Source organism: Salmo salar, chromosome ssa03 (genome assembly GCF_905237065.1).
Source record: "Salmo salar chromosome ssa03, Ssal_v3.1, whole genome shotgun sequence".
NCBI lineage: Eukaryota > Metazoa > Chordata > Actinopteri > Salmoniformes > Salmonidae > Salmo > Salmo salar.
The window spans coordinates 91,737,218-91,756,402 of record NC_059444.1 but is presented as its reverse complement, the minus strand read 5'-3'; the positions used below and the strand labels follow the sequence as shown (position 1 = coordinate 91,756,402).

The 19,185-nt window shown below is 43.4% G+C and overlaps 1 protein-coding gene and 1 long non-coding RNA gene across 2 annotated transcripts; one reads left to right on the top strand and one right to left on the bottom strand.

The window, feature by feature from the left end:
- The first annotated feature begins 1,272 nt into the window (after positions 1 to 1,272).
- LOC123741744 (uncharacterized) lies at positions 1,273 to 4,618 on the top strand. Its single transcript, XR_006769286.1, has 2 exons — positions 1,273 to 2,002; positions 2,192 to 4,618. It is a non-coding gene; the product is annotated as an uncharacterized lncRNA (long non-coding RNA).
- An 8,076-nt stretch (positions 4,619 to 12,694) lies between these two features.
- On the bottom strand, positions 12,695 to 16,269 carry LOC106602030 (toll-like receptor 13). Its single transcript, XM_014194479.2, has one exon. The coding sequence runs from the start codon at positions 15,780 to 15,782 to the stop codon at positions 12,699 to 12,701; it is 3,084 nt and encodes a 1,027-aa protein (XP_014049954.2). The 5' UTR covers positions 15,783 to 16,269; the 3' UTR covers positions 12,695 to 12,698.
- Between the last annotated feature and the right edge of the window lie 2,916 nt (positions 16,270 to 19,185).

Here is a 19,185-nt window from a genome sequence, read left to right as displayed (position 1 = left end):
GAGAGCCTGATATTTGATAACACCTGACACTGTAAAGAAGGAGAGCCTGATATTTGATAACACCTGACACTAAAGAAGGAGAGCCTGATATTTGATAGTACTTGACACTGTAAAGAAGGAGAGCCTGATATTTGATAGTACCTGACACTGTAAAGAAGGAGAGCCTGATATTTGATAACACCTGACACTGTAAAGAAGGAGACCCTGATATTTAATAGTACCTGACACTGTAAAGAAGGAGAGCCTGCTATTTGATAACACCTGACACTGTAAAGAAGGAGAGCCTGATATTTTATAGTACCTGACACTGTAAAGAAGGAGAGCCTGATATTTAATAATACCTGACACTGTAAAGAAGTAACGTCAGGTCAACATGATTGTTCAGTTGTTCGATCAGTCATTTTTTGGAATTCCCTGTGAATGGGTTTGTGTTGGAGTGAATTGAACATGTACTAGTACCTGTATGTAAGTGTACTAGTACATGATGGATGAGTACAGTATATATATATAGTACCTGTATGGATGAGTACAGTATATATATAGTACTTGTATGGATGAGTAAAGTAAATATAGCATATGTATTTGGTGAGTACAGTATATATATAGTACCTGTATGGATGAATATATAATATATATAGTACCTGTATGGATGAGTACAGTATGTATACTATATTGTACCTGTATGGATTTGGACAGTATATATATATATAGTACCTGTATGGATGAGTACAGAATGTATACTATATCATTGTCTCTGAACCCAGAGGCGGGCTTTGGAGGCCTGTAGGAACTGAATGAGAATGTTAGTTGAGGTAAACACCAGTTCAGTTCCTCTCACACAACCCTGTGTGTGTGTGTGTGTGTGTGTGTGTGTGTGTGTGTGTGTGTGTGTGTGTGTGTGTGTGTGTGTGTGTGTGTGCACACACCTGTGCAGCAAGGGAATAACAGCAAGTCTGTCAGGTACCTCAGTTACTAGGCTAGCAGCCAGTTCCTTTAGGAGGCAGCCCCCCTCTGCAATTCTGAAAGTGCAGTGTGTGTGTGTGTGTGTGTGTGTGTGTGTGTGTGTGTGTGTGTGTGAGAGTGAGAGTGACTGATTGGAGGGGTTATGTGTGTGTATAATTGCTGTACTCCCAGCTGAGAGACTGTTGTTAACACACATCCCTTCAGGCTGTTGTTCGAAGGGCTGGATCGAAATCACAGAATCTGGCAACACACACACACACACACACACACACACACACACACACACACACACACACACACACACACACACACACACACACACACACACACACACACACACACACACACACATTGACACACACTCTACAGAACAGACACCTGGCAGATTGGCAGTACGAAAGACAACCACTTGGCATGACTTCCTTCCAGGGAGGACTGATGTATCATCAGAGCAGAGAAACAGAGCAATCCAGTAGAACAGAACATGCTGTTGATATTATGGGATACTGTAATACTGTAATACTTTAATACTGTAATACTGTAATACTTTAATACTGTAATACAATAATACTTTAAAACTTTAAAAAACAACTCTCTGTTGTTAAAATGGAAGGCTGAGATCTGAAGCCTGGTGTTAGCTTCCCGAGCTATTGCCTTGGCTTTAGCTCAGAGGACAAACACAGTCCTACGGTTTAAATCCATTTTAAAGCCTTCTATCCCAGGTTGTATGGCCTGCAGGAGACCAGGGTTTGAATCTAGGTTGATGGCACTCCTTACCTCCAGACAACTTGGGTAGGTTCTCCATCCCTTCTCTGTTGAAGTCACATGGGCTCTGAGCCAAAGGAAGTTGGCCAATCCAGTGGTAGTGTATAATGGAATTAGTAACTTAATGAATGCTCAAGGTCCCTTAATACACTTGGCCTTATTAGAGTTGACTTAGCTAAAGTGGCTTAAGATGTAGAGATTACAGGCCTAAAGGGCAGAGGCCATCTGGTTAGGTCGTAGAGCAGAGCAGGTGTTCTAGCATGGTAAGGACCAGGTAAGGTAGTGTTGGTGTCATGGCACGGTAAGGACCAGGTAAGGTAGTGTTGGTGTCATGGCACGGTAAGGACCAGGTAAGGTAGTGTTGTGTCATGACACGGTAAGGGCCAGGTAAGGTAGTGTTGGTGTCATGACACGGTAAGGACCAGCTAAGGTAGTGTTGGTGTCATGACACGGTAAGGACCAGGTAAGGTAGTGTTGGTGTCATGACACGGTAAGGACCAGGTAAGGTAGTGTTGGTGTCATGGCATAGTAAGGACCAGGTAAGGTAGTGTTGGTGTCATGGCACGGTAAGGACCAGGTAAGGTAGTGTTGGTGTCATGACACGGTAAGGACCAGGTAAGGTAGTGTTGGTGTCATGGCACGGTAAGGACCAGGTAAGGTAGTGTTGGTGTCATGACACGGTAAGGACCAGGTAAGGTAGTGTTGGTGTCATGGCACGGTAAGGACCAGGTAAGGTAGTGTTGTGTCATGACACGGTAAGGACCAGGTAAGGTAGTGTTGGTGTCATGGCACGGTAAGGACCAGCCAAGGTAGTGTTGGTGTTATGACACGGTAAGGACCAGGTAAGGTAGTGTTGGTGTCATGGCACGGTAAGGACCAGCCAAGGTAGTGTTGGTGTCATGGCACGGTAAGGACCAGCCAAGGTAGTGTTGGTGTTATGACACGGTAAGGACCAGGTAAGGTAGTGTTGGTGTCATGGTATGGTAAGGACCAGGTAAGGTAGTGTTGGTGTCATGGTATGGTAAGGACCAGGTAAGGTAGTGTTGGTGTTATGACACGGTAAGGACCAGGTAAGGTAGTGTTGGTGTCATGACACGGTAAGGACCAGGTAAGGTAGTGTTGGTGTCATGGTATGGTAAGGACCAGGTAAGGTAGTGTTGGTGTCATGGTATGGTAAGGACCAGGTAAGGTAGTGTTGGTGTCATGACACGGTAAGGACCAGCTAAGGTAGTGTTGGTGTCATGACACGGTAAGGACCAGGTAAGGTAGTGTTGTGTCATGACACGGTAAGGACCAGGTAAGGTAGTGTTTGTGTCATGGCACGGTAAGGACCAGGTAAGGTAGTGTTGTGTCATGGCACGGTAAGGACCAGGTAAGGTAGTGTTTGTGTCATGGCACGGTAAGGACCAGGTAAGGTAGTGTTGTGTCATGACACGGTAAGGACCAGGTAAGGTAGTGTTGGTGTTATGACACGGTAAGGACCAGCTAAGGTAGTGTTGGTGTTATGACACGGTAAGGACCAGGTAAGGTAGTGTTGGTGTAATGACACGGTAAGGACCAGCTAAGGTAGTGTTTGTGTCATGGCACGGTAAGGACCAGGTAAGGTAGTGTTGTGTCATGGCACGGTAAGGACCAGGTAAGGTAGTGTTTGTGTCATGGCACGGTAAGGACCAGGTAAGAAGCCGATTAAGAGTAAGTAAGTAGTAAAGAAGACAGAGGAAATGAGAGAGAGATCAGTGGTCTTCAGGAGTATGTCATGTAGTCTGTCAGTGCTTTAGGACTTGACAAGGTTTGTAGTGTGTGGCTGACTAATAACAGGCAGAGACAGACCAATATACTGGGGACCTCTGATATGGTTCAGAGTTTGTATTTTGAGTGGAACATCCATGGACATTGTCAACGTGACAAAAAAAAACATCCTCATACAACTATTATACAACATGACCATGATTTCACCAAATACCTCAGAATAACGTCATCGCAACCTGTTTTTGCTCGCTGGGTCAATGTACAGTATTCTGCAATGGGAACACTTGAGTGCTTTGGTAGATGCTCATGGACACATTCAAGTACTTGTCATTGTTGACCTTTTGAGGACTGCTCTCTTGCGGTTTTCATCCCTTTAAGAGCCACTGTGCAGCTTTACACAGATGTAGGATCATAATTTGATAACTTTTTTGTTGCTGAAAACTTGAGGTGTATTCAAGGTTTAAGGTGGCTTCTAAAGTTTGCAATTTTCACTTTAAAGTGTCAGACTTGATTTAACCTAACGTAAAATGTATCACCCCTACCAAAATGTACATTCATTACAATCCATCATAATAATTCACATTTCTTGTTGCTGCAGGATTATTTTCATGCTGTAGCAAACTGGCTGAAATTAAGATCCTACATCTGTAGATATTGATTCAATGGATTCAATAGGTTAGGTAAGGTTAAGGGTTGGTGAAGATGTTTGATATACATGTTTTCTGCAGAACTTGAACAGAGTTAAGTATTGACAACTGTTTTATAAACGCTCTTTGTCCTTTTGAGAACTACTCTATTGCTCAATTCAACAGGTTAGGTAAGGCTTGCTGATGACCTTCAATGTGCACTTCTCCTACAGAATCTTAAGCGTGAACAAAATAGCTGAGAGCAGGATTACATGGTTCAGTCTGGAGGTCTTGAGTCCTTGGCCCAGGGAACACTGGTTTTCTTCTGACATGAACGTGTTGAAAACCCTCTCAAACCATCACTTTCAGAATGTACTATAAAGGACTGTTCTCTTTCCACACCCCATCATCTTATTCATCAGCCAGACAGCGTAAAGGACTGTTCTCTTTCCAGACCCCCTCATCTTATTCATCAGCCAGACAGAGTAAAGGACTGTTCTCTTTCCACACCCCATCATCTTATTCATCAGCCAGACAGAGTAAAGGACTGTTCTCTTTCCAGACCCCCTCATCTTATTAATCAGCCAGACAGAGTAAAGGACTGTTCTCTTTCCAGACCTCCTCATCTTACTCATCAGCCGGTCAGTGTAAAGGACTGTTCTCTTTCCAGACCTCCTCATCTTACTCATCAGCCGGTCAGTGTAAAGGACTGTTCTCTTTCCAGACCTCCTCATCTTACTCATCAGCTGGTGAATCTTAAGTAAATGGAAAGATAATAGAAAAAAAATAACTCAGGTGAATGACCCACTTTTAATGTTTATTCCCCCCCACCCCCATTTTCTATAATGAAAAACACGTATTTCTTCAAGAAGAGGCTGATATGATCACTCACTCTCTCACACAGAGAAATGCACCCCCCTCTGGTAAAGGAACACACAGTTTCAAGTGTTACAGTAATTCGACATTGTCTCCCAGTGCTGTGGGCTTTGTCTTCCACCTCTTTTGTCCTTGCCATTGTTTAAATGGCCTAATCCTAATCTGGAAGGAAAGGCCATGCCGTGTTAATCTGAGTAGGGGTTGTGCGCTGGGGGTGTCAGTAACATATGTGCTGACAAGGCTAATCCCAATCCTAATCCTTGTTCATTCATCAGGCCCATTGGCATTAAATTACAACCTATTCCCTATATAGTTTGAAAAGGCCCATAGTGCCATAGTGCACTATATAGGGAATGGGGTGCCATTTGGGATGCAGACATTGTCTAGGACTAGCACGAAATGGGATTGGGATGTTACTGTAACTCCCTCAGAAGACAAGGCACATGGGTTTTAAAATGTAAATGTACAATCTTCTGGGTTTTAAATGAATCACGTGACTGAAGATTGATGGCTGAACCAATGAGAATAGCCATGCCCTAATCCCTGTTAATACCAGCCAGACCATTGACATTGTCTAGGACCAGCACACTTTGGGATTGGGATGATGTCTAGGACCAGCAGGCCCATTGTCTAGGACCAGCAGGCCCATTGTCTAGGACCAGCAGGCCCATTGTATAGGACCAGCAGGCCCATTGTCTAGGACCAGCAGGCCCATTGTCTAGGACCAGCAGGCCCATTGTCTAGGACCAGCAGGCCCCTTGTCTAGGACCAGTAGGCCCATTGTCTAGGACCAGCAGGCCCATTGTCTAGGACCAGCAGGCCCATTGTATAGGACCAGCAGGCCCATTGTCTAGGACCAGCAGGCCCATTGTATAGGACCAGCAGGCCCATTGTCTAGGACCAGCAGGCCCCTTGTCTAGGACCAGTAGGCCCATTGTCTAGGATCAGCAGGCCCATTGTCTAGGACCAGCAGGGTTTGGGATTGGAATTTTCACTTCCCGAGGGGGTTTTAACATTTAAATGCACAATCCCTGGGTTATACACTGGAGGAATGATAAGTGATTGGCAGGTGAATTAGCCTAACAGGGAGAACACAACACCCACCATATTTTCATTGTTTTTGTCATGGTGGATGGTTGAACCAAGTCCCTCCACCCCACCTTTCTATTGGTCAAGTTCGAGCATTTTATCCTTGTAGATCCTGGATGTGCAGACAGTTCTTCAGCCTGCCAGAAAAGTCATGTGACAGCCACTAATGTGAGGGAAAAGTTCCCAACAAGTCGTCCTCGTTGAATTAACAACATGTATTAGCTCACAGCCCTCCTATTCAACTCTTCCTAAAGCCAGTTATTACAGCTGTATGGCCGCACTATTTAAACAGGAAGGAATCTCAGTTATTACAGCTGTATGGCCGCACTATTTAAACAGGAAGGAATCTCAGTTATTACAGCTGTATGGCTGCACTCCTTAAACAGGAAGGAATCTCAGTTATTACAGCTGTATGGCTGCACTCCTTAAACAGGAAGGAATCTCAAAGTGAATAATGTACTTTGAGATTCCTTCCCGTTTAAGGAGTGCAGACATACAGATTTAATAACTGGGTTTAGAATATTACTTTTTAAGATGACTGTTACAATCTTTTTTACAATCGAGTTTTACACCATTACAACAGACAAGCTAGTGTTTGAGTGATTAAATCTGTTTAACATGTCTGTGAGAAACTGAGACTACTCCTTCGCTCCTTATAAGGTGAATATTCAACAGTTCTATTAAAGCTGTTGATGTCAGGGAGTTATTCCAACATCCATTATATTTAAAATCAGCAGGTCATACTTCACGTGATGGGTACCAAGGCCCACACTTGATGGGTACCAAGGCCCACACTTGATGGGTACCTAGGCCCACACTTGATGGGTACCTAGGCCCACACTTGATGTGTACCTAGGTTCACACTTGATGGGTACCTAGGCCCACACTTGATGGGTACCAAGGCCCACACTTGATGGGTACCTAGGCCCACACTTGATGGGTACCTAGGTTCACACTTGATGGGTACCAAGGCCCACACTTGATGGGTACCTAGGCCCACACTTGATTGTACCTAGGCCCACACTTGATGGGTACCAAGGTTCACACTTGATGGGTACCTAGGCCCACACTTGATGGGTACCAAGGCCCACACTTGATGGGTACCAAGGCCCACACTTGATCGGTACCTAGGCCCACACTTGATGGGTACCAAGGTTCACACTTGATGGGTACCTAGGCCCACATGATACCACATTCATAACCCAGGCATAGCACATTGATAAGTGGCACATAACCATTTTCATAAACTTATGTCAACGTCTGAAATAAATACCTATTGTATATGTGGATGAAGATTAGAGTGCACAGTGTATCTATGTACAGTACATATCATTAATCTGGGATGTACATCATCATCATCATCATGAGTTCAGGATATCCAACAGGATCCATACATGTGTCAAGGCCACACCTACTGGAACACATTGTCCATGAGACAAATCTCCTCTTTTGTTCTTTGTCTTTTAACTGTTCAGTCCAAAATGTATACTGCATGTCTTTAATGGTAGCCATGCCAGGGTTGTGCTAAGGGCTGAGGGAGGGCTGAGGGCTGACGGTTGAGGGCTGGGGGCTGAGGGCTAAGGGCTGAGGGCTGAGGATTGAGGGCTGAGGGTTGAGGGCTGAGGGCTGGGGGCTGAGGTCTGAGGTCTGAGGACTAAGGGCTGAGGGTTGAGGGCTGGGGGCTGAGGGATAAGGGCTGAGGGAGGGCTGAGGGTTGAGGGCTGAGGTCTGGGGGCTGAGGGCTGAGGTCTGGGGGCTGAGGGTTGAGGGCTGAGGGTTGAGGGCTGGGGGCTGAGGTCTGGGGGCTGAGGTCTGAAGATTGAGGGCTGAGGGCTGGGGGCTGAGGGTTGAGGGCTGGGGGTTGGGGGTTGAGGCTGAGGGCTGGGGGTTGGGGGTTGGGGGCTGAGGGCTGGGGGTTGGGGGTTGAGGGCTGAGGTCTGGGGGTTGGGGGTTGGGGGTTGAGGGCTGAGGTCTGGGGGCTTTGCCAAATGAGCTTAGAGGACATCACATATGGTACTCAACATGGTCCTTAAGTTGGAAAGTTTTCTGATTTTTTCTTCTTCTTTCCTCTGTGTTGCCATCCCCATCGCTGATTAAACTCAGCTTCCCACATACGGAACACACATTATTTCAACAGATTTTTATTCATTTCAACATAAATAGAGCGTTACAGGAAAGCTACAGGAAAGCTGTAAATAGAGGAAGATCTTTGAAATCATCTGAGCATTGAAAATTCTGCACACACACAAAAACTTCCAGGCTGTATCACATCCGGCCGTGATTGGGAGTCCATTGTAAATAAGACTGACTTGCCTAGTTAATAAATAAAACAAAACAAATAAACACACACACACCGCATGTGAAAATGGAGGAGACAGAGTGTGTGTCCACCAGTCAAGGCAGTTCCATTACTAATATTATTCTGTGTTCTCAGTCCCACAACTACCATGACTGTTTGCTGGCGTGACCCGCCTGCCTTGTACCTCTGTTGTCTTACAGTATGTCACCATTATCTTGGGATGTAGTCCTCTTCAGAGCCCATGCCTCTATAATGACATTGTTACTCTGGGGCTGTAGTCCTCTTCAGAGCCCTGTGACATGCCTCTATAATGACATTATTACTCTGGGGCTACATGCACTGAGACTCCACTCTGGTTAGATGTCCTACTGTACTCACTAACACCAATCTGTTCTACTCTGGTTAGATATCCTTCTGTACTCACTAACACCAATCTGTTCTACTCTGGTTAGATGTCCTACTGTACTCACTAAAAGCTATCTGTTCCACTCTGGTTAGATATCCTACTGTACTCACTAACACCAATCTGTTCTACTCTGGTTAGATATTCTACTCTACTCACTAAAAGCTATCTGTTCCACTCTGGTCAGACATCCTACTGTACTCACTAAAAGCTATCTGTTCCACTCTGGTCAGATATCCTACTGTACTCACTAAAAGCTATCTCTTCCACTCTATAGGAATGTACAGTATGACAGAGCTACACTGTGTGGTTGAAAACACAGAAGAAGTCTTGTGATTCTTCTTCCACCCCCTCACCTCTGTAAACCCACCCAACCAGGAAGCTCAGACATCTCCAGTCTCCTCCCCCTGGCTTTCCCTGTGACAATGTCATGTTTGTGTACCCCCCTGCTCTCTATGGAGCCCGTAGTCACCTTGATAATGACTGTGACCCCTGCGGGATTATAGACTGGTCTGTCTGCTGTCTGTATGGGACCTTCACCTACTCCTACATTGACCTGTTCAGAAGACCTTGGGAGGCCTTGAACTTTGACCTAGAGAGATGTTCTTTCAGCCATTGGGTTTTCTCTGGTCTCCTTCATTTGTTGCCTGCAGAAAACCACCCTGCATCCCATACCACCCTGCATCCCATACCAACCTACAATCCACACCCTGCATCCCATACCACCCTACATCCCATATAACCCTGTATCCCATACCACCCTGCAATCCACACCCTCTATCCCATACCACCCTGCATCCCATTACACCCTTCATCCCATACCACCCTGAATCCCATACCCCCCTCCCTCCCCTACCACCCTCGTACCATCAAGGCCACCTAATCGTACCAAGCTCATCCATCCTCTCCCTGGTAACTATTCCCCAGGTCGTTGCTTTAAACGAGAATGTGTTCTCTGTCAACTTACCTGGTAAAATAAGTGTTAAATAAAAACAAAACTCAATCCTACTGTAGGCCTCAAGCAGCAGAATTCTTCAGGGGTCGGGCAAGGTTACCACCGGGGAAGACCTGACATTTAGCTGGAGGGATGATGCTTCTTTGTGGATGTTACTGAGAAGGCTGTAGTCTCCATCAGACACCATGATAATGGAGGTTAACCAGCCATACCAGGTTTCTTCCTAGGTTTTTGGCCTTTCTAGGGAGTTTTTCCTAGGGAGTTTTTCCTAGCCACCGTGCTTCTTTCACATGCATTGCTTGCTGTTTGGGGTTTTAGGCTGGGTTTCTGTACAGCACTTTGAGATATCAGCTGATGTACGAAGGACTATATAAATACATTTGATTTGATTTTGATTTGATTTGATACTCTGTGGTCTACTCTGTGGTCTACTGTAGATAGATCATTTCTAGCCTGGGCAAGATCCTGAAAGCTGGCCTCAGTTAGGGACAGTTATCTGCTCAGCATGTGTCAGATCTAAGAACATATAGAATACAGAATATGGGAGCATTCTAGATAATACAATTAATTTATCTGAAAATATAAATAACTTGTTCTGATTAATGCTAAGACAGGGACCAGGGACATATAGCATTTTATCTAAAAACAGAAACAGAAGCCAGTTTCCAACATTTCGGCTGTATGCCTTTGTCAAGAGCACAAACCATAATGAAATAATACAATTAAACTATGTTACCTCCAATATTGTGCAGAAATTACTTAATTGTCCAGAAAGGCGTACAACTCCCCGAGCCCAGGAGTTAAGACATGTATCAAATGCATGTGTCACGAACCATATACAGGCTACACTCAAGCAGCACCTTTAGTTAAACAACTAGCAACACCTTAAGTTAAACAACTAGCAATACATTTAGTTAAACAACTAGCAACACATTTAGTTAAACAACTAACATCACATTTAGTTATATAACGAGCAACTAGATTTAGTTAAACAACTAGCAACTATATTTAGTTAAACAACTAGCAACACATTTAGTTAAACAACTAGTAACACCTTAAGTTAAACAACTAGCAATACATTTAGTTAAACAACTAGCAACACATTTAGTTAAACAACTAACATCACATTTAGTTATATAACGAGCAACTAGATTTAGTTAAACAACTAGCAACTATATTTAGTTAAACAACTAGCAACACATTTAGTTAAACAACTAGTAACACCTTAAGTTAAACAACTAGCAATACATTTAGTTAAACAACTAGCAACACATTTAGTTAAACAACTAACATCACATTTAGTTATATAACGAGCAACTATATTTAGTTAAACAACTAGCAACTATATTTAGTTAAACAACTAGCAACACATTTAGTTAAACAACTAGCAACTATATTTAGTTAAACAACTAGCAACTATATTTAGTTAAACAACTAGCAAGACATGTAGTTAAACAACTGGCAACACATTTAATTAAACAACTGTCACGCCCTGACCTGAGAGAGCCTTTTTATGTCTCTATTTAGGTTTGGTCAGGGTGTGATTTGGGTGGGCACTCTATGTCTGTATATCTATGTTGGGGATTGCTTTGTTTCGGCCAGGTATGGCTCCCAATCAGGAACAGCTGTACATCGTTGTTGCTGATTGGGAGTCATACTTAGGCAGCATGTTTTTCCTTTGGGTTTGGTGGGTAGATGTTTTCTGTTTAGTATTTTGTGACCTGACAGAACTGTTGGCTGTCGTTCATTTTCTTGTTTGTTTTGAAGTGTTTCTTATTATTAAAACATTAATATGAACACTCACCACGCTGCGCCTTGTTCCCCTTCTCTCTTCAACGACGGCCGTTACAACAACTAACATCACATTTAGTTAAACAATTAGCAACTATATTTAGTTAAACAACTAGCAACTTTATTTAGTTAAACAACTAACAACTACATTTAGTTAAACAACTAGTAACACATTTAGTTAAACAACAAGCGTCTACATTTAGTTAAACAACTAGTAACACATTTAGTTAAACAACTAGTAACTACATTTAGTTAAACAACAAGCGTCTACATTTAGTTAAACAACTGAAAACGACATTTCAATACAAAGCCCTTTGATCAATATTGAAATAAAAAGAACTGCTTTGTGATCATTCACATATTGTCATTAATTACTGCTTCATGGTCTTTCATTCATGTATTTCATTGTATGTATTTCATTCATTCATGTATTGTCGTTCACACCCTTTTTCAGTTACTCTCAGCAAGAAATATACAAGCAAAGATATGTGTTAGCGATTAGGTGATAAAAAAAGTACAAAACGGATATCATAAAATTCGTGGAAGGAAAAAAATATATTACATTTTTTCAAAGTAATTTAAATATTATTATTTTATGAAATTTAAAAATAGTTATTTTTAAGTAATTTAAATATGATTATTTCTATGTAACTTAAATAGGAATATATATACATATAAGTAGTTCAAGATTAATCAGAAAAAGTACAGAGCATTTAAAATGACTTCATCAGAATTGTCTAAACACATCTAAAATTCTGGAAGACATTTTGTAAGGAGGACTTTTAACAACAAATTCAATACCTCAACATATGTGTCAACATTACAGCTTCATTTGCACAAGGTTCTACATCAACCTCTGATCTCACATTTCAGTCCACAAGGTTCTACATCAACTTCTGATGTCATATTTCAGTCCACATGGTCCTACATCAACCTCTGACGTCACATTTCAGTCCATAAGGTTCTACATCAACCTCTGATCTCAAGCTTCAGTCCACAGGGTCCTACATCATCCTCTGATGTCACATTTCAGTCCACATGGTCCTACATCAACCTCTGATCTCAAGCTTCAGTCCACAAGGTCCTATATCAACCTCTAATGTCATAATTCACTCTACAAGGTCCTACATCAACCTCTGATGTCACATTTCGGTCCACTAGGTCCTACATCAACCTCTGATCTCACGCTTCAGACAGTTTAGCCCACAGTCTGTCCCAGAATGCCTGGTGCTGATCAGGGTCCTGGGGCCAGTCCAGATAGGTCCTGGTCTTCACCAGGCGAGCCAGCCTGTGGTGGGTAGACAGCTGGCGAGGGGGGATCTTCTCCAGGAAGACAAGGAGGAGGATATCCCTTTGCTCCACCTGCAGCCTGGAGGTGGCCAGCTTCATCTCCAGGGAGCACCAGTTACTGCGCAGGTAGTGGCGGCTGACTAGGCAGAGGGTGTGGCGGCTCCGGTAGAGGCTGTCTGTAATGTTCTCCACAATGTCCTTCCCCAGCTGGAAGTCCCTGCTGTGCAGACAGAGGCGCAGGAAAGGAGGACCCCTCTGCTCCAGATTGGGAAGCAGCTCCTCCACCACCCAACTTTCGTCCTTCCCGCTATAGGAGACAAACGCATCGTAGTGGTAGCGCCCCCTGGTATTGGATCGCATGGCCTCCGACAGCCAGCCAAGGGTGATGTGGTAGAGGGGGAGGAGGTAGGGGCCGGCCAGGTTATGGACCAACACCACCAGCATGAAGAACAGGACTCCCAGGACAGTCGCAGCAAAGAGCACAAAGCCAACCTCTGTTGTGCAGTTGGCTTCTGTGTACCTGACAAAATTAGGTGTGTCTATTCCATTGTCCGACAAGCATATCAAGTCCTCCAAAGCATACATAACGGGATTAGTATACGGAGTAAGCATGATCACTTCAACCTGCCTGTACACTTTGGCCCATGTAATGATCCAAGCATTGTCACAACTGCAAAAGATCTGGATCTGAGGAAGTATCAAATACTTAAGGCTAGAGAGAGGTTCAGTAAAGCTGTAGAAGACATTATAAATGTTCTCTATATGCAAATACAATGTTTTCAAAGATTTCAAGTCTTTAGTTAAACTCCCCTCTAAAGAATAAATCCTGCAGTGGTACATTTCCAAAACCTCCAGTTTGGTCAAGTTGTGAAAAATGATGTCGGCAGAACGCTGTATTAAAAGATCCACCTGTCGTAGAGTCAGTTTCCTCAGGTGAATCAGCTGATTAATTGATGTTAAATCAACACTTTTAGCTGAAAGCTTAGATCTGTAGTCAAATGTCTCCACAGACGTGAAGTACTTTCCCATGAATTCAGATCCACAAAGGAATTCTTCAGCTTCAGCATGAAGATGGGTTACAGACTGAAAGAAAGGTCTGTCACAGTCCTGAAATGACACCGTCTGGCCTTTGAGCTGGAGACTCAGGTTCTGTTTAGATGTGATGTTACTGCCGATAATCAGCTGCATTGGCCTCATAGCTGAACTAATGTACAGATGGGTCAGCTGACTCAGAATGCCACCAAATATAAGTGTCAGATTCAGCTTGATCACAGGTTCTATTAGTGGATTGTGCACTTGCCCGAGAAACACTTGTCTAAGAGACGTGAGGTGTGTGAAAGACATTGCCTCAATGTTGTGAATAAGTGGATTGTTCCTGAGGTCTAACCATGTCAAACTATGTAAACCAAAAAATGTGTTTGCATTTATCTGCGTTATCTTATTTTTTGTAATATCTAAGGACACCAGATTTGTCAATCCATGGAAAGCAAAGTCTTCAATGTTTGAAATTAAATTCTGTGTTAAATCCAGATGCTGCAGCTTAACAAGACAGCTAAATTGTTTAGCAAAAAGCATGTGTAGCTTGTTCAACCTTAAAGTCAGTTTTGTCAGTTGTAAACCAAAAAATGTGTTTGTATTTATCTGCGTAATCTTATTTCTTGAAATGTCTAAGGATTCCAGATTTGTCAATCCCAGGAAAGCAAAGTCTTCAATGTTTGAAATTGAATTATCTGCTAAATCCAAATACAGCATGTTACCAAAACAGATAAATTGTTTTGCAAAAAGCATTTGTATATTGTTCAACTCTAAAGTCAGTTTTGTTAACGATTTTATTGGTTGTTTTTGGAAGGAGCAAATATCAAGTCTGTTGTCTTTCAGGCCGTCTATTGTTAATTGAATAAGGTTTTTTAGACTGGAAATAAAATGCCATTCCAAATATAGAGTTGAATGGAAAAAGCCAGGTCCACCTAAATACATATATTCTAGCCCAATGCACAATTCAACACTGGACATGGAGAGGCTGCTTGTATTGCCATTGTATAAATATAATGTCTTGATTGAAAGCAAAAACACCACATTACAGATACTTTCAATATCTATTTCATTGCTACCAGAGCAACTGAAGTACCGGATTTGCTGAATCCCAGACAGGGGAAGGCGCAGAAGGACTTCCTGGCTGAAAGCCCCTGTTAACCTTGTGAGGTTCTGGAGCCAAGCCAGTGCACCTTCCTCTACATGTGTTATTTCACCAAATGAGAAGTCAGAGATTGCTAGATTGTTAAAAACAGGTGTCATGCTTTCGTTGGTGTTTAAGATGGAGCAGTTTGATTGGTTTAACGATTGTATCTCTAGTGCTTCTATATTTAGCTTTATAAGTGACTTTATATTCATTATTCTGCATAGTATCTCTGACAAATCATCTACACAGGGTTCACTAATGATGAAACTTTGTACCTGAGTCATGCCATGGAAAACATCTGGGGCCATTGCTGATAGTCTATAACCCCATATGGTCAAATGACTCAGCTTGACTAGATCTCTGAATGTATGAGGCCCAGTATGACAATCACAGCACCCAGAGCCCATTCCATCCAAATGTAAATACTGCAGATTTGGAAGGTGGCTTTTCCCAGATGGAAGGATTTGAGTAAAACAGCCCTTAATGTACAGGTACTCCAGATCCTGAAACTGAGAGAAAAAACCCAGAGACATCAAATTATTTTCGCCATCTGTCATACATACGCAGAGGGTATTGATATTAGGGGGAAGTCCAAGTAGATCCTCCTCGATGGCTGTGACATCTTCACAGGCAGCAGTGTAATGTTCTGCATGACGAGGTAGGTAGCTGCAGATCCAGGTGGGAAAGTGTCCCAAGTCTTCACCACTGTCATAAATCCGGCATTTAGGATGCATCCATCCACTAGTACTCTGAATCCACAGGAACAGGACGGCAGGGTGGGAAAACATAGCTCTCATCTCGTCCAACGTCAAAATTTACTGAGATAATTGTCAGAATAGTTTTGTTCCGGTGGATATCGGTAGAGCATTGGTTTGATATTGTAACATCCTTGGGAATATGGCAAACAGTATGGAGTCTTTCTTCTTGTTGTTGTTTGTCAGATGGGTTCCTCCTTGGTAACTAACAGCAGTTCATACCTTTTGGTTGTTCCAATGTTCTGCCCTTTCACCCTCCAGTTGATTTGTATCGCAAGGGAACAGGAGTAAATATTTAGTGGTTAGATTTGTTCCAAAAGTAAAGAAACAATAAAATGTCCCACAGACAATGAAGAAAAGAATGCAGAGCTGCAACGTGTTCTCTGACCGCCACAGTTGATGTCTGAATGCATCGAAGGAGCAGCATCCTGTTTGTACAGCACAGTCACACTGTATGTTAAACAGCTTGCGAAAGTCTATTTTTACCTGTTTTTACATGTCTCTCTTTCAGTTCCTGAAAAGAAACTTACAGTCAATAAAAAAAGAATTTACATGAAGGACCTGTTTGGACATGATAGATTTCAGAAGACTGTTGAGTCTCACTAAAATATCAGCAGTTTGTAATGAAATATGAATTAGAGTACAGTACTTCATTTTAGTTTAACTTTATTGAATTATCTTGTACATGTAAATATAAATATTAAAAGAGGAGGTGGGTAAACTCTTTAATGTATTTGTGCTGTTAACATTATTAATTATTATCTTTTTATTTTAATTATTATTATTATTATTATTAGATGTATTACTCTGGGGCTGTAGTCCTCTTCAGAGCCCTGTGACATGCCTCTATAATGACATTGTTACTCTGGGGCTGTAGTCCTCTTCAGAGCCCATGCCTCTATAATGACATTGTTACTCTGGGGCTGTAGTCCTCTTCAGAGCCCTGTGACAAAACTCTATAATGACATTATTACTCTTGGGCTTTAGTCCTCTTCAGAGATCATGCCTCTATAGTGACATTATTACTCTTGGGCTTTAGTCCTCTTCAGAGCTCATGCCTCTATAGTGACATTATTACTCTTGGGCTTTAGTCCTCTTCAGAGCTCATGCCTCTATAGTGACATTATTACTCTTGGGCTTTAGTCCTCTTCAGAGCCCATGCCTCTATAGTGACATTATTACTCTTGGGCTTTAGTCCTCTTCAGAGCCCATGCCTCTATAATGATTTTAATACTGTGGACTGTAGTCCTCTTCAGAGCCCATGCCTCTATAATGACATTATTACTCTGGGGCTGTAGTCCTCTTCAGAGCCCTGTGACATGCCTCTATAATGACATTATTACTCTGGGACTGTAGTCCTCTTCAGAGCCCATGCTTCTATAATGACATTATTACTCTGGGGCTGTAGTCTTCTTCAGATCCCATGCTTCTATAATGACATTATTACTCTGGGACTGTAGTCCTCTTCAGAGCCCATGCCTCTATAATGACATTATTACTCTGGGGCTGTAGTCCTCTTCAGAGCCCATGCTTCTATAATGACATTATTACTCTGGGACTGTAGTTATCAGACCTCAGGATAAGACCCAGATGCAGACAGTTCAGAATAACAAACGTTTATTACAAAAACAGGGGTCAGGCAAACGACAGGTCAAGGTCAGGCAAAGGTCAGTAATCCATGGCAGAGTCCGTAAGGTACAGAACTGCAGAAATGCTCGGGATCAGTCTTGTTCTGAGCACTGGCAGTGAAGGCGGCGATGAACACGGAGACGTCAGGGACCATGGTGGGCCGCCAAAAGCGTTTTCGCACAAAGGCCAGGGTCCGACGGGAACCAGGTTGACAGGCAAGCCTGGAGGAAAGAGCCCATTCCAGGATCGTGGAGTGGGCAGCATCTGAGGTAGGAAGAATGGTCTCTGGGTCTGAGGGTGTAGATGCGGGGCTATAGCGGCATGAAATTGTGTCCAGGAGATGGTGAATTTGAACCGGCCCATTGAGCTTGCCTGGAGTTGAGATGCTTGGCGATGCGATAATATTCCAGGTTCTTATGGTCCGTCCACACTATGAACGGAAGTTCCGCGCCCTCTAATTAGTGTCTCCACTCCTACAATGCCATCTTCACCACGTGCAGTTATCGATTCCCCACATCATAATTCCCTTCTGTGGCGTTAAACAGGGCAACATACACAAAGCAGCGGGGGCAGATGGATTACCAGGAAGTGTACTCAAAGCATGTGCTTTGGCAAGCGTCTTCACTGACATTTTCAACCTCTCCCCTGACTGAGTCTGTAATGTTTCAAGCAGACCACCATAGTCCCTGGTGCCCAAAGAAGCAAAAGAAACCTGCCGAAATAATTACCAGCCCATAGCACTCACGTCGGTAGCCATGAAGTGCTTTGAAAGGCAGGTCATGGCTCACATCAACAGCATCCTCCCAGATAAATTAGCATACCACCCAAATAGATCCACAGATGACGCAATCTCAATCGCACTCCACACGGCCCTTTCCCACCTGGACAAAAGGAACACATATGCGAGAATGCTGTTCATTGACTACAGCTTAGCGTTCAACACAATAGTGCCCACGAAGCTCATCACTAAGCTAAGGACCCTGGGACTAAACACCTCCATCTGCAACTGGATCCTGGACTTCTTGACGGGCTGCCCCCAGGTGGTAAGGGTAGGCAACATCACGTCTGCCATGCTGATCCTCAACACTGGGGCCCTCAGGGGTGTGTACTTAGCCCCCTCCTGTACTCCCTGTTCACCTACAACTGCGTGGCAAACACGACTCCAACACCATCATTGAGTTTGCTGATGACACAACAGTGGCAGGCCTGATCACCAACAACAATGAGACAGCCTATAGGGAGGTAAGGTAAGAGAAGGTAAGAGAACTGGCAGTGTGGTGCCAGGAAAACAACCTCTCCCTTAATGTGAGCAAGACAAAGGAGCTGATCGTGGACTACAGGAAAAGGCGGGCCGAACAGGCCCCCGTTAATATCAACTGGGCTGTAGTGGAGTGGGTCGAGAGTTTAAAGTTTCTTGGTGTCTGCATTATAAACAATCTATCATGGTCCAAATACACCAAGTCAGTCGTGAAGAGGGCACGACAAAGCCTTTTCCCCTTCTGGAGACTGAAAAGATGTTGCATAGGTCCCCAATTTTAGTTCTACAGCTGTACCATCGAGAGCATCCTGACTGGTTGTATCACCGCCTGATATGGTTACTGCTTGGCATCTGACCGTAAGGTGCTACAGAGGGCAATGCGTACGGCCAAGTTTCCTGCAATGCAGGACTTATATAATAGGCGGTGTCAGAGGAAAGCCCACAAAATTGTAAGAGACTACAGTCACCCAAGTCATAGACTGTTTTCTCTGCTTCCACACGGCAAGCGGTACCAGAGCGCCAAGTCTAGGACCAAAAGTCTCCTTAACAGCTTCTACC

Excerpts from the sequence above, each read along its gene's own strand:
- LOC106602030 (XM_014194479.2), bottom strand. The coding sequence starts at position 15,782 with ATGAGAGCTATGTTTTCCCACCCTGCCGTCCTGTTCCTGTGGATTCAG.